Here is a 14,800-nt window from a genome sequence, read left to right as displayed (position 1 = left end):
CCCATTAACAGGTCCTTCATTAGAAACACCTTCGTCTTTGTTAAATACTAAGAGACACTTCAGAGTTATTACGCAGTTTAAAATGTCAGCTCATGAAAAACCAAGCTAATCAATGTGGTCTACATTTAAACAACATTTTTACTGGGACTAGTTCAAAGTTTTAACCTGCTTAAAAAGGTCTAATTTAATATAGATCATCTCTAATTTTTTATTATTTACAGTGAGGGAAATTTGCTCAGTTTAAATAGTATTTGTAAGGTTAGGAGCTTCAATCAGATTTTTCTTTAATCATTATGTCTATACCTCATATGATATCTTCTTCTTCTATACTTGGATGCTGTCGTATTTTTAAACTGAAGGAAACAGTCAGATCCTGGATGTGATAATGAGTGTCTCACACAAACCTAGTGGATATTGCATTATATTCTACAATTCGAGTGATTCTGTGGAAAGCATTGAGTGTAGTGTTTTTGCTTTGTGGGTCTTTGTTGTGTGTTGGTGTGGTCTTTATCTATATCCAGGTAAACTGAAGCTGACTGTGCTACTCTGTTGTTGCTGACTTCCTTTTTGATCAGTTTGTTTTTTACTCTTTTATTGTGTCGAGCTGAACAACATGAAAACAAACACTCTGCCTCCAGGGAGAACTTTGTCCTCTGCAGCACCTGATATTTAATCTTTTACTCACTGACACTATGAACCCCCCACTCTTTTTAACTGTCACCAAACTAATTTGATTCCCTCTCACGCACTCTAACACACATGCTGCACCTGCACGCTCACACACATACACACTCACAAAAAAATCCTCCTACCTTTCCCAATACACCAGGCTCATTTCAGACTCCCTTTCTCTCTCCTGCCCTTTCATTCTGCTGTACCGCTTCAGTCTTTGAGCCAGGAGAGGAGAAATGCTATGAATGTAAGTGTGTGTGTGTGTGTGTGTGTGTGTGTGCGTGCGTCAGGGGGGTCTCTCACGTTGCCTTTTATTTCAAATCAAAAACAGAGCTGGGAGAGGGAAGTAACAGTTTTCTTTCAAGAGAGAGACAGAGTGTTTTTCCAAACTCCCACTGTGAGAGACAGAGAGAGGGATAAAGAGAGGGAGAGAGAAAATGAGCAAAGGAGAAACTGAGGTAGAGAGAGACAGAGAGTGAGTTGGAGAGAGAGAAAGAGAATAGAGTATGATGGAAGGAAAGTGAAAGATTGATGGAGGGAGGTAGAAGATTTTGAGAAAAGTAGAGACGGAAAATGGGAATGGGAAATAAAATAATGAGAAAGGAGAAATAGATTGACGATAGACCCAGATACTCTTCGATTTTGTCTGAGACGAGTGAAAAATGGATAATTGAGAGACGGTTGCAGACAAGTCTTTGTTCATCAGTCTTAGATTGCTCAGTGTGACATGCCCACCAATTGCTGATTTGGACTTTTGCCGACTATAGATGGGTTCTGTCAAAACCCTGACACCGTTCGAAATTTAAGACCAAATTCTCACAATGCTACAACCCAGATCAAACAAACCAACCAATCAGATTGCAGCATTGGAATGACTCAGTCTACTGCGACATTGTAGAATCCGTTGTTTCAGGTGAAAGAGCAGAAAGAACACCTGTGCCAGTGATACATGGCTAAAGCTTGGATGACAGGTGATGTGCCTCTGTGTCATACCGTCGCACCTGACCAGACAAACCTCAAAATATAGACATCATAGCGTCTGACATAAATTGTGACAAAGAGTTCATTGGACTCGTCTCGCACAGTGTGACATGCAGTGAACCTACGAGATCCCTGTCATCGTGCGGCGAGGCCTCAAGGCGGGAGACAGAAAGGATCAAACAGACGAAAAGTGGATAATTGATTGTAGGAGAAACAAAGGAGAAGAGTGAGATGGGAAAATTGAAAGTTGGGAGAGAGAAAACAGGAGAACATGAGTGATGAATTAGAGGAGATGGGTATGACAGCAATATGAGAGAGTGGAGTGACGGATGAATTCAAAGCAAATAACATGGAAGGAGGCTGCAGGGAGAAAATGGGGTGAGAGATATCCAAGAGAAATTGGAATGAGAGAAGGGGGGGGTTGTGAGGTAAGGGTAGAGCGAGGGAAATCAGATGGGTTTTGGGTAGCCGCTGTTGTGCGTTTCCTGCGTAGGCGTTGGGTGTTGCGGTTTCTTGTCAATGCTCGGGGCTAGTCGGAGGTAGGGGAGGAGAGAACGAATAAACGGGGACGAATTGATTCTGCAACACACAGAAATCTCCAGACATCCCCAAACTACGTTGGCTCTCCCTCATCCATTTTTTTTCACCTTTCCATCTAACCTGCCTGTATCAGTCCCCTCATACGCTCTCTGTAGCTTTGAATTGCTTCTCCCTGAACCTCGATGGATTTCTCTTACAGGAAGGAGTTAAGCTGGGGGTTTTGCTTGAGAGTAGAAACTTTCAGTTTGACCCAAATGAGAAGTATTTTGAAGTAGCTTCCAAAAGACCTGGGTCAGGTGTGATTTGTGAGTGACTCTTCAGGGCAAACATGTGCAGTGTTTAATGTAAAAATACTCACACAGGTTTAAACCATGAATTGTGAATGAAAGGAGTATCGAGTCCACCCTGAGTAAGAGTTAAGATAGGGCCAGTTATCATTTATTGATTTGGTAAGTGTTGGACATTTTTTATTAAAGGAAGCGCCACATCTAAATCTCCAAAGGACACAAGTGGAGAGCACTTTTCAAAATACGGAACAAAGCATTGAGATGAACAGTGATAAAAGCACAAAAATAAAAGCAAAGTTAAAAAAAGTAAAATAAGGTAGAACGAAATAAATAAATAGAAAATTCATGTAAAATCTACATATAAATAAAAGTAAAATCACTCACGTCTATCTGGTATTGATGTTTCACTTAGTTTAGCATACATTCATACCCATTTGTCTGGGTATAAATAAACGTAAAATCTAGATAAGAGCGACTATCAACGTATACACAATGAAGAGATTTCATGTTATTGAGTCAGCCAGAGCCAGTATAAATAACCAACCAGGTAAAACTGGACTCTCTGTATAAGAAAAACGGAGCGTCTTCACCTCCTCCACCGCTGAGGCAAAGCCGCACAAAGGCTTTCACGATGCATGTAACCTCAGGCTAACCCTTCCCTGAACCACCCATTTAACCCTGGGATAAGTAAGGCTTCACACTGGGATAGAGAGTTACCACGGCTTTTTGCCCATGAGATAATAAACCCTGCTGTGGAGGGATGTTAATTCTACCTTTTATGGTGCCAACCCCAGAGAAATCGCGCCAAGAAAAAGAATGTGAAGCACAGGGGTCATGTACCGTTCAGCTGAGCACCCAGCGTTGGCCCGAGGTATAAACGAAACTACAGTGAAGTGAAATCCAACCCTGGCATGTAAAACAGTAAAGTTTTGGTTTGATTGCGTTACTGGACTTTTGAAGTTCTCAAATCAGTAAATGTGCAAAAGTAATTCTTGAGGCTCACTTTGAGAAAGATTTACCAGTCATGCTTTGATTTGCTGCTGTGCTTTTTTCACGGCTCTGCTTTATTCCAGCTCTGTATCACCACCCTGAACCTGAAGCAGTTCAATAAAATTCAGTCATGATTGTAATTATATTATTTACACTTTTCTATTGTGACATGTCAAACATGTCCTCTATGAATATGACTCATTAAAGGCTTTTCAACACTGGTAAAGTTTAAACTTAAGTCCCATGTAAGTAGAAAGCTGTTTGCTGCTGTGGCAAACGAAATAGCCAAACATAAATTATTCACATATACAGTATGGATATATGTTGAGCTTTTTCCAAAGGAGTGTTCCATATTTCTGAAATAGAAAAAAAAGTCAATTAAACAGTTTGAAAAGCAAGATTCATGCCCATCTTTGAACGTTTCATCACCACATCTTTTACTTCTGTGTTGATGTGCTGTTGATTTTCAAAATAATGGCAAAATATCCCAGAAACCCGACAGCATCCTGTTGCGCGTGATCATTTCTTTGCCACTCTTTGCAAATCTCTTGTGGCCACACATCTGACTCTGGGAGTAAAATTAGGTCAGATGGTAACATGGCTGTCGTGCTATTTGAACCCAGTAATATTACACCCCAAAGAATTCTCAAGTGTCTGTCAAGCCACAAGGCTAATTTAGGCATCTGTTTTTCAATGGACCTGTTTGTTTATCTCATATAATTCTTGACATCATGAACCTGTGCTCTTAAATTCAACTTTAATTAGACTATCAAGTAGGTATCATTTTACGACTAGTGAGAAAACTCTCCTATTAAATATGGGATAATGAGCGTCTAAAACAGGTCTATTTCCAGGGAGCCTCATAGACTTAATCAAATCTAGGAGGGAAATTGTAATCCCACCTCCTGCTGGTACATTGCTAAACTCAGCTGAAGCTCTGCACTCTTTTTTTTGCGTAAAAATTTAAATATATCTAACCTCCAGGGCTCACTTCTCTAAAAACATGCTAAGCTGGCAGCGCTGATGGGAATGTGCAACAGTCATTAACCCTGAAAATAAGAAAAAAGTCAGCACACATATAAAGAGAAGCTCCCAGGTGAGAATAAACCTGAAAGATGGAGAGAACAGAAGACAGAAAGAGAGGATATGTAATCGTTCCTCACAAACCAAAGGAAAATAGACTCAGAAAATGATGGAGACGCACATTATGCAGATCATAGCGAGACATAATACCATGGATGCTCTTGATAGAGCTGAGAGATGGAAAGAGGTGATGAGAGACAGAGAGAGAGGCAATGGATGCAGACTAAATTAGTTTGTGAGAAGATAAAATGGTGAGAGGAAGCTATCAGTATTTTACACAGAGGGAAGCTGCGATCGAGGAAGAGAGTCGGAGGAAGAGACAGAGAAGGAATGCGGTAGGCAGAGAGAGAGGTGAGATTAGTTTTGGATTAATCAGGCAGATATATGTGTTACTCTGAGAAATTAAATCCAGTTGACAGTGAGGGTAAACAGATTACACGCAACAAATTAGCTTGAGGTGGCTAAGATTATATGAACAATCATGCTGTCTATTATTTCAGCTTCAGTGTTTCCAAGAGGTGTTGGGTGGTTTGAAAAGTTAGACACAGAAAGGAACAGAATGAGCAGAGTGGAACTGAGAAGGAGAGGGGGAAGTTATTTAGCCGGTTGATGTGAGATTGAAGTCTAGACTGTGAGACTGAATTAGTTAATTAGTTAGTTAGGTTAAGGAAGACGGAGAGAGCAAAGTGAAGAGTGAATTAGTGTGGGGGATGAGATGAAAGAGTGAAGAACACCAAGAAGGAGGCCAATACGTTATGTGTGGCAAGATAAGGGGGAAAGTATGGAAGAGGAATCGAGACGACATGAATAAAAGAAAAGGATAAACACCAAAAACCTGAGGGAAATGAAAGAGAAGGGATGTGAAGAGGATGTAAAGAGACATTTAAATGTGTAGATGTTCTGGTACTAAAATGTTTAAGCTGGTTTCAGACATGAACTCCATCAAAATGTCAGGAACATTCAGACAAGGGGTGGCGTCTGAGTAGAGTATGCAGGACGCAGGGCATAACGAAAAGTTCAGCTGCAGCAATGATATGTTTGTGTGTACAGCACATCGACCCTGGTGTCGGCCTGTAGGGGAAATTTTCTCAAATCTGGTTTGACATCTTCATCCACATCCTCTATGTGCACAGCACCTCACACTAGCTCGCTGTGAATTTTCCAGACATTTTCCTTTCTATATTCTCACATGGGCTCACTCCAACATTTTCTGGACATTTTACAAGGGGGGTTGTCAGGAAAAGTGGCCTTCTCACAAACAGCCCTTCTGGAAAATTTCAGAAAGATGTTGGGACTTCAGTGGATTTCTGAAAGCAGTTTAGTTTCTTCAGAATTGTTGGACTGAATATACAAAATATCAGGGACATATCACTCAGGGACTAACACTCATGCATGAAGCTAGTTAGTCTCCTAGTTGCAGAGTTACAAATATTTATCAGTTAAGTAAAAGGCCGATCAACAGGGGATCACCATCAAACTCAAGAATGGTTTGAACTCTCCTTCTGGTTCTTCACTCTAAAACCTTCTCTAATGATGAAGTTGAACTGGGTTGAGTCAAACTAATCCTTCTTGTAATGTTGCCCATAGAATGAGTGGCCACTACCCTCTCCTACATACCTGTCTTACTCACTGTTCTACATACCATATAATTAAGGCTCCAGACTTGGCGGTTGTTGGAAGAGAAAGATCCAGAAACGAGAACTAGTCCAACAGGGAATATCAAAACATTTATGGCTCCACAAGGTGCTTGTCTGCGAAATGTAAAGGTACTGAGTACAACATTTTAACTTTTATGACACATGTGAAATCTGACCAGACAAACCTGCAAATCTGTGGATTATTCTCCCTGTGGAACACCCAGTAGTCTTTGATAAAGCAGAAAATTATTTTCAGCCTACTAAACACAGCATATGCCCAGTGGCAGAGTTGAGCCATGAAATCTTAGCTAATTATTAAGCTAATCTGAGCTAATTATGTTCTTACAACTTACAAGTCCCGCATGGAGCCAAGAAAATTGATGTCTGGAGCTATATATTCTCCGCTGGATGAGTTTTTGTGTGACAGACGCAAAAGGACTTTCTTATTCTGTCTGTGATGTGTAGCTATATCAGGCAAGAGATGAAGTTAAGAGAAAAGATAGACCGAAAGTGGGGGATGAAAGAAATGTGAGTTAAAATAGTGGATGAGAGGACTGGGAGAAACTGAGAGAGGATGCAATAGATAAGATAAAAAAGACAAAACCGAGCTGGTTGGAGAGTGAAGCAGGGAGAGATACAACAGTATAAAATGGTAAAACAGAGGTACAATGAATTACCTTGGGGAAATTAATAAATAGTTGTTGGCAGTATTTGTGTGTGTCTATGTGTGTAACAGCAAGTGTGCAGCACACACAAGGAGAATAAATGACTATGGGGATGTGGTTTGGAACGAGCACGGATAGAGCAAAGAAAATGTAGGAAACAGAAACATAGATAGATAGTAGACATGATTTGTAAATGTGCACGTTGTATGAAAAAGACACTGCAGGGAAACTGATTTGCTGAGTTGAGTGGGATAAATGCATTTTACAGTTCGAGAGGAAGGAAAGAGCAGACAAAATTAGTTTTGTGGAGACAAATCGGTGAACATGGCAGGAAGGAGAAAGAGCAGGGTGAAGAAAAACACTACCTCAGGCCCGTCTGCATTGTTTAAGGGAGTTGTACATGTAATGTGAAGAATTAAATGTGACTTTGGATGAGATTTTCTTGTGGTACTTTGGCCACAGTGCAGTCACAGCCATTGTCAGACGTGAACTCCGACTAGATAAATGACCAAAGAGACCAAAGCAAAAGAAATATCATGATAAGGGGTAAAGACACCAGTAGAAAGAGAAAAAAACTGCTAGTGCAGACGAGTTCTTATCAAAAACCTTTCACAGTCAACTCTGCACCTCCATCTGTCCAAGAAAATTGAAACGGTACAATGCATCACCTGTTTCCTAAAAAACTGTGTACAAAAACACTTTTGCGGTCATCAATTAAAGAAAAATGATGTGTCCCAGAACTGAAAATCAGACGATCCCCTGAAGGCACCCACGTCTTGCGGGGCTGTACCAGGGGGAAAAAAGAGCACCAGAGAAACTGAGCGAGAGCGAGAGCGAGACCTACAGATGCAAGACAAGAGGAAGGAGGAGAGGGAAGCAACTGGGAGTGTATTGGCCTCTAGGGATGAACCATGTGTTGGGGTGATGGGGTGGGAGGTAGGGCGGAGCAAACTAAGATGCTGGGGGGTGGTTGAAGAATACTGGCTTTGATGAATAAAACATCCGCGTGAATGAAGGGGTGGTGTGAATGCATTAACCCAGGCCGAGAGGAAGAAGAGGGGAAGAGGGGAAGAAGAGAAAAAAGAAATGGCAAGACATGGAAAGAGATGAAGGGAGGAAGAAGACACAGCAAAGCATGTTTTTTATATAGAGAGATGTAAAGTGGAGGGAGGAGAGGAAAGCAAGGAAGGAAGCAAGAGGGAGGACAGGAAGACAAATGAAGGGGCAGAATGAAAGTACTCTGCATTAAAACAAGGCAATGAGCGAGCAGAAAAAAACATTTTAGACTCGCAGGCAACTTGAAGTTGTTCCAAAGTTGATGTGGTTTATCAGTGTGTGATTTAGATCGTGTGTATACAAAAGGACACGTCTGTGAAGATGCTTTGGTGGTCAAATATTTGATTTCCTACCTAATTAAAAGCAGCAATACGACACTGAAAAATGCTTTAACAGAGCTGAAACTCACACTATTATTATATTCTGTAAGAGAGAGTAGTGTTAGTGAAGACCAGCTTGCGTGTTCTGTCAAGGCCAGTATGAGTCAGTCAGGAACGAAGCACTAAACCATGTTTCTCAAACTAATGTTACATTACTACACTATGTTTGGTTGCTATACGATACACTATATAACACTTAATACATACATATATGACACAGACTACAATATATTGCAACACTATATTAGCAACAGGATTAAATCCAAGAAGAAAGGTGATGGGTGTTGTTGGTTTCCAATGGTTTATGGGATGCTTCGTTCACATAATACATTTTTGGCATACAACCATGTGTGTGTATGTGTGTGTGTCTTACTATCAAGCACAGTTCGTTCACTTGAGTCCATTGTGTTCATGTGAGAGAACATTGAGTAAAAGGAGGAATTCCACACTATCTCACTCTGCTTGAGTGTGGGTTTGTGTGCGTGTGCAGGCGAACACATCCTATTCCTATCACTGCTGATTGGCGCCAGTGCCTCTGTGAAACGTACGCCTTCGTACCTTCTGGGAAAAGACAACTATTAAAAGACTATCGTTGAGTCAGTCTGACATCGTGTTTGCTCTCTTTCCCTTCCTCTAATTAGTGTGTGTGTGTGTGTGTGTGTTATTTTTGCTATATGTGCATATAGCTGTGTATTTTTTGTTTGTCGGTCTGACAATCTGTCTCAACTGGGTGTGCATAATAAACCAGGGTGTGTGTTTGTAGGTACGTGTGTTTAAGTCTCACCATGTGCATAATTCATGAGCATTAATCTCTATTTATTTATTTTAATATTGATGAGAGGGTCTGCACTGATGAGTGGGTGCAACAGATAAAGGAAGTGTGTGTGTGTGTGTGTGTGTGTGTGTGTGTGTGTGTGTGTGTGTGTGTGTGTGTGTGTGTGTGTGTGTGTGTGTGTGTGTGCGTGTCCTTATTTTATTGGTTCCCTGTTGTGTGCACTTACACAGAACTATATGTTTAATGTGAGAGGGGTGGGAGGACGAGTAAAAGCTAAACAGGGACACACAGATGTGATGATTTGAATGTCCTTTGGCATTAGTAATCAAGCTGAGTGGGTGACTGTGTGTCTGTCCGTGTCCTCGGGGTGAATTGGTGGTGTGAGAGAGTACGTTTGTCAGCCAAACCTGGCAGATATCAGCTGCCATTGGCATGAGGGGAGAGGTGGTGTGGGAAAATTGAGCGATGAAGAAGAGGATGGACAAATGAACCAATTGAGTGACAAAAGGGGGGGAGTGATTAAACAGGACTAGATTAGGTTATTGATAGATGGATGAGTTTAATTAAAGGATGAAAGAATTGAATGATTGAGTGAAACTGTGAAAAGATTGCTTCATTAATAGATTTCCTGTTTGATTTCAAAACATGTCATTGATTTTCCTTTGCCTTTTTGTGTCTCAGACAGAGGCTAAGTGGAAATAATTGATCACTTGTATGAATAATCGACTAATTGAAAAAACAATACGTTTAATAATCAATACAAACTAATCGTTAGCTACAACCTTAGTTGTGTGATATGAAGTCAGCATGAGAGTGTGTATCAAACATGCCTGTGTGTGCTTTTGCAGCTTTTCCCTCGGGGGGTGTCTCTGTGTATGAATCGTGCATTTGTGTGTGTGGTCATGACTTGCCCTCAGGTGTGTTTGTGTGTGTCCATGTCTTCTTTGTGTCAGACAATATAAGTATCCAAACAATCATGAGGAAAGGTGAAGGTTTCTATTGACTTACAACTGCAGTGTCTGTGTGTGTGTGTGTGTGTGTGTGTGTGTGTGTGTGTGTGTGTGTGTGTGTGTGTGTGTGTGTGTGTGTGTGTGTGTGTGTGTGTGTGTGTGTGTGTGTGTGTGTGTGTGTGTGTGTGTGTGTGTGTGTGTGGCTGTCAAGATGTGAGGACTCTGCCAGTGGGTACTCTGGCATCTAAAAGCAGCACAAACAAAGTGCCAACAGAGACAGCTACATGATAAAACCCAACAGCCTCGAGGGCAGGGGCAATGATCCGTGTGTGTGTGTGTGTGTGTGTGTGTGTGTGTGTGTGTGTGTGTGTGTGTGTGTGTGTGTGTGTGTGTGTGTGTGTGTGTGTGTGTGTGTGTGTGTGTGTGTGTGTGTGTGTGTGTGTGTGTGTGCTCTTGTACAGCTATCTTTGTGAGGACCAGTTTGAGTCTACAACCTACGGAGTGAGGACATTTTGGGAAAGTGAGGACATTTTGGCCGGTCCTCACTTTGTGACCCCCCCTTTAATGGACTGTTTAGGGATTAAGGCTTGGTTTTACGGTTAGGGTTAGAATTAGGTTTAGGTTAGGTTAAGGGTTAGGTTAAGGGTTAGGCATTTATTGGTTAGGTTAAGGGGCTAGGGAATGCATTATGCTAATGAGTGTCCTCACTAAGACAGCTGTACAAACGTGTGTGTGTGTGTGTTTGTGAGAGGGAAAGGAGAGGGGGTAAGAAGGGAATAAAAAATACTCCTCTTTAGAGATTGAATGTGTGTTTAGGTCTTTGTTTGAGAAAAACCTTTTTCATTTCTATATTATGTTGCATTTGCTGTGTTTAGTTGTTAGTTCTCTCTCTCTCTCTCTCTCTCTCTCTCTCTCTCTCTCTCTCTCTCTCTCTCTCTTCTCTCTGTGTGTGTGTGTGTGTGTGTGTGTGTGTGTGTGTTTGGAGCCGTCAGCAGGTTCTAAAGTGGGTCCATAAGGAGCCATTTGTCTTAAGGCTAGTTTTGAACCCCGTCTGCTCTCGTTACATGGAGAGCTCAGCGTGTGGGTGTGTTTTTTTGTGCAGCTGCTAAATATCGGACAATGTGTGTGTCCAAATATGCTCAAGGAAAGTTCAGAGTGATTGTGCACCTCTACATATCTTTCTCGTGTGTGTGTGTGTGTGTGTGTGTGTGTGTGTGTTGCGTGGGTGTTTCTGCCTCCTGAGACACTACAGACTGGCGCTTGTTTGACTGGCAGCTAAATCTATTTATTCTCGTCTGCAGATTTGTTTGTGTTGTTTTTTTGTTTTCTCCACACTTCTGAAATGGCAGAATCGCTGTCAGCAGGAAAACACTATGATTCCAAATACTGTACCCTGAGTATCTTTTCACTGTCTAGTCTAAAGGTAAAGGTTGGTCCTCTTTAACAGGACCTCTTACTCCTGCTTGACAGGGCTCAGCACTCTGCTGCCTCCACTGTCTAATCACAGACTCATTTACATCTGAAGCATCTGGTGAATGCAGCTCACTGCCTGATAGGAAAGGAAACCAGCAGCGCTCTGAAGTAGCCTTCTTCAACACCTACAGAAGGCTCCTGAGTGACAGACACAACACAACCTTTCCTGAGCGTGGTGATAGCTCAGTGACGCTGATTAGCTGACTGCTTTCCCGAAGGCGCAACTAACTTTTCAAACTAAGTAGAGCTAGACTGATGCATTGGTTGGTTGAGAAAAAATTGCCAATATGAGCCTTTCACAGACATATCAATATCTGCTTGCCGATATGTACAGATTTTACACAATTTTACACAGTAAACAATGCAGAAAAGATGTGCCTTTATGTTAACAATTTTACACGATAATAATATGGTTGTTTGTATTGTTTTCAAGTTGTACATATTTGGTTGCTTTTTCTTTTTCTTTATGCTGCAGTTATTTATGTAAAATGTTATGTTTAAACTAAAATAATAGTATAATATTATAATAATAATATTTTCAGATGAATACTTGATAAATGTGGTAAAATCATCAGATGTGCTCACTGATTCAGATTTTAATGGTTCAGAATAAGTGAAACCATAGCTATGTATGTTTTGACAATTTTTTTAATGTGGAGAAAGAATAAACTTGCAGCTCCTTTATTGAGGGTCCTTCAGGCTTTTACTCGGCAGTTATCATTTAACTTTAACAGGTAACTATTGACACGTCACACTAACTAATGCCAAGCAGTTATCTGGCTTGGTTTCTAACGTGGGTTTCCAATGTCACTGATTGTTTTGAGAGTTGCTTTTTGACTTTTCAGTTTTGTTGCTGTTCTTATTGATGCTCATTTATTAATTTCTGTAAACCCCCAGGTGACCGATGTGAGTTTGACCGGCGACAGGGCAAATGTGTGCCAGGCGTGTGTCGTAATGGAGGAACGTGTCGGGAGCTTTCAGGTGGGGGCTTCCGCTGCGAGTGCCCTGCAGGAGGCTATGAGCGTCCATACTGCACCGTCACCGCCCGATCCTTCCCACCCAAATCCTTCGTCATGTTCAGGGGCCTCCGGCAGAGATTTCACCTCTCCCTCTCTTTAACGTGAGTAGATTTTAGTTTCTAAGTTTCTATCTTTGAAAATTCATATTGTGGTTTTGAGTTTTGCAATAGCCCCTCCCTCCTCCCTGTCTTGGAGCTCCTGTCCCTCTTCAAATAGACAGGAATCCATAACCACTCCTGTTTGATTCTCAGTCCTCTCTAATCAATTTATGTCATCTCCGTCTCAGAGATTGATCTTATTATTCTTGGTTTCTCCTCTCACTCTTCTCTCATCTGCCAATTTACTGGTTTCTCTAACGTCTCCTCTGCTCTCGCTCTTTCCTCTCCTCTTTTATCTCATCACACTTGTACTCTCCTGTTTCCACAAAGTCTCTGAAGCGAGTATAAGATTTCTGGTGACCTCACGCTCTCTCTTTGACAGGGTCAGATCCCTTGTTATTTTTGTTATTTGACTTATTTCTACAGAAAGGTTCTCACATTACTGATGTAATTGTGGTTAGTTAATATTAATATTTAAAACCAGGCTTGGTATCAGACCTTTGCGATTGCTTTTAACCTATTGAGAAGATTCAAACTGAAAATACAATTTGTTTTACCTAAAATGTAAATGTGGACTACATGCAACCCGTAGATATGTGACTGAAAGGAGATCTCCATGGATTTTATTTTGCTCAAAGAGTATTTTTTTGTTTTATATTAATCCTCTTTTATACCAAAATGTATTGGGTAAATGTGGGATTTTTTAAATATGGGTAAATCTGCTAAAAAGGTTATTGCCTCATTTCCCATTGAGTGTAGAGGAGTTTGCTTTTGTCCGTCCCCCAGGCGTCATGTTGGATGTCTCAAACGCATCGACCACTGAGGCGCTCGCTCACCTCGCTGTCTTACTCATTAGTGTGTTCACCCTGGCGTCATGCTTTCATCATTGCTGACTGGAGCTGGAGCTGATAAAAACCTGTCGACTGTCAATTGTATCCATTCCCATTGCAAACAAAAGCCACATGTTATTGGGTTTTTTGACCAGTGAAAAAGGAGCTTTAGATTTTGTACATGGAGATGAATGTGATATACATGTTCCTGCAGAGGTCAGTGATCATGTTCTTTACTTCAGGTCCTCCATCATTTCCCTGCTTCTTCTCTGCCCCTTGACATACCGAGTGGTCGTCTATGGGAGATCTGAAGTGGTTCTTAAGAGTGGTCAGGCAGGGTTATGGGATGGTTGCCATGGGTGATGTGGTTTAATGATGGTTGCTAGGGTGATGTTGCCCATGGGGCTGTTGCTCGGCTTATGTGGTCACCTTGTAGTGGTTGCTATGAGACACTGTGGTTAAGTTATTCTAACTGACTGAGTTTGTGTGCAATGTTAAGGAACGTAAAGGTACAGTTTGTGATCTGTTCCATTGATTTGCGAGCCCCAGGAGAGTGGTGATGGTACATTATGGAACAAAAGGAGATGTGGCTGTCGTGGAGGAATAAAAATTCCTTCAGGTTAAATTCTGTGGCTAGTTCAGAGGAGTTTTATTCACTGTGCAGTGGAGACAGAAGATCACAACAATGCGGCACATTCAGAGCAAGGTCAGCGCTAAGCTCAGGTCTGAACACACCCACGTGCATCTTCAATGTGGCCTGAGCTCCGATCTGCTCACTCGCTCTCTCTCTCTTACTTGCTCACTTGCAGCGACATCGAACACAACTGTCGTACATGTTTATTTTCATATAGAGTGGGGGAGTGAGATCAGATCACAAGTGGTAACAGGAGACACATAGTGGATGCATTTCAGTACCAGGTGTGAACTGGGCCCTTTACTCCGAAGCCGGATTTTGCACTTATCGGGGTAACTTCAGGTTAAGTTCGGGGTTTCTTGACCTCATTCACTTCTTGTCAGGGTAAATCACCATGGTAACTTGTGCTGAACAGCCAACCTGCTCCGGAGCAGGTTAAGTTGGAGATGAGAGATCAATCAGTATAACCCACTATTTCTCTTCTAAGAGGATGTGATGAATTTCATCTCTCTGACAGTTAGTCAGTGCATTTACACATGGTCACTGTACACTATAGTTAATTTTCAGCTGAAAGAAAGTTCTCAGTCACCTTCGTTGTTCTTTGCATTCTTCCTGATTCCCCAGGCATCCTTTTATCTCCAACGAAAAAAAGCGAAGGCAAGGCCGCCAGATCAGCCGTTGTTCTCGGCTCACTGATTCTATGAGGAGTAGAAAGTGTCCAATTTGACAG

At 41.5% G+C, this 14,800-nt stretch overlaps 1 protein-coding gene across 1 annotated transcript in view; it reads left to right on the top strand.

Annotated features, from left to right (window-relative positions):
• The window catches only part of celsr3 (cadherin, EGF LAG seven-pass G-type receptor 3), a 101,282-nt gene that overhangs the window by 28,442 nt on the left and 58,040 nt on the right, over window positions 1-14,800 (top strand). Inside the window, exon 4 of the mRNA XM_035159499.2 lies at window positions 12,387-12,609. Within this exon, the coding sequence (XP_035015390.2) occupies window positions 12,387-12,609 (223 nt within the window). The remainder of the gene's footprint in view (window positions 1-12,386; window positions 12,610-14,800) is intronic.

The sequence above is a fragment of the Hippoglossus stenolepis genome, chromosome 6, assembly GCF_022539355.2.
Source record: "Hippoglossus stenolepis isolate QCI-W04-F060 chromosome 6, HSTE1.2, whole genome shotgun sequence".
NCBI classification, from domain to species: Eukaryota; Metazoa; Chordata; class Actinopteri; order Pleuronectiformes; family Pleuronectidae; genus Hippoglossus; species Hippoglossus stenolepis.
This window is presented reverse-complemented; position numbering and strand designations above follow the sequence as displayed.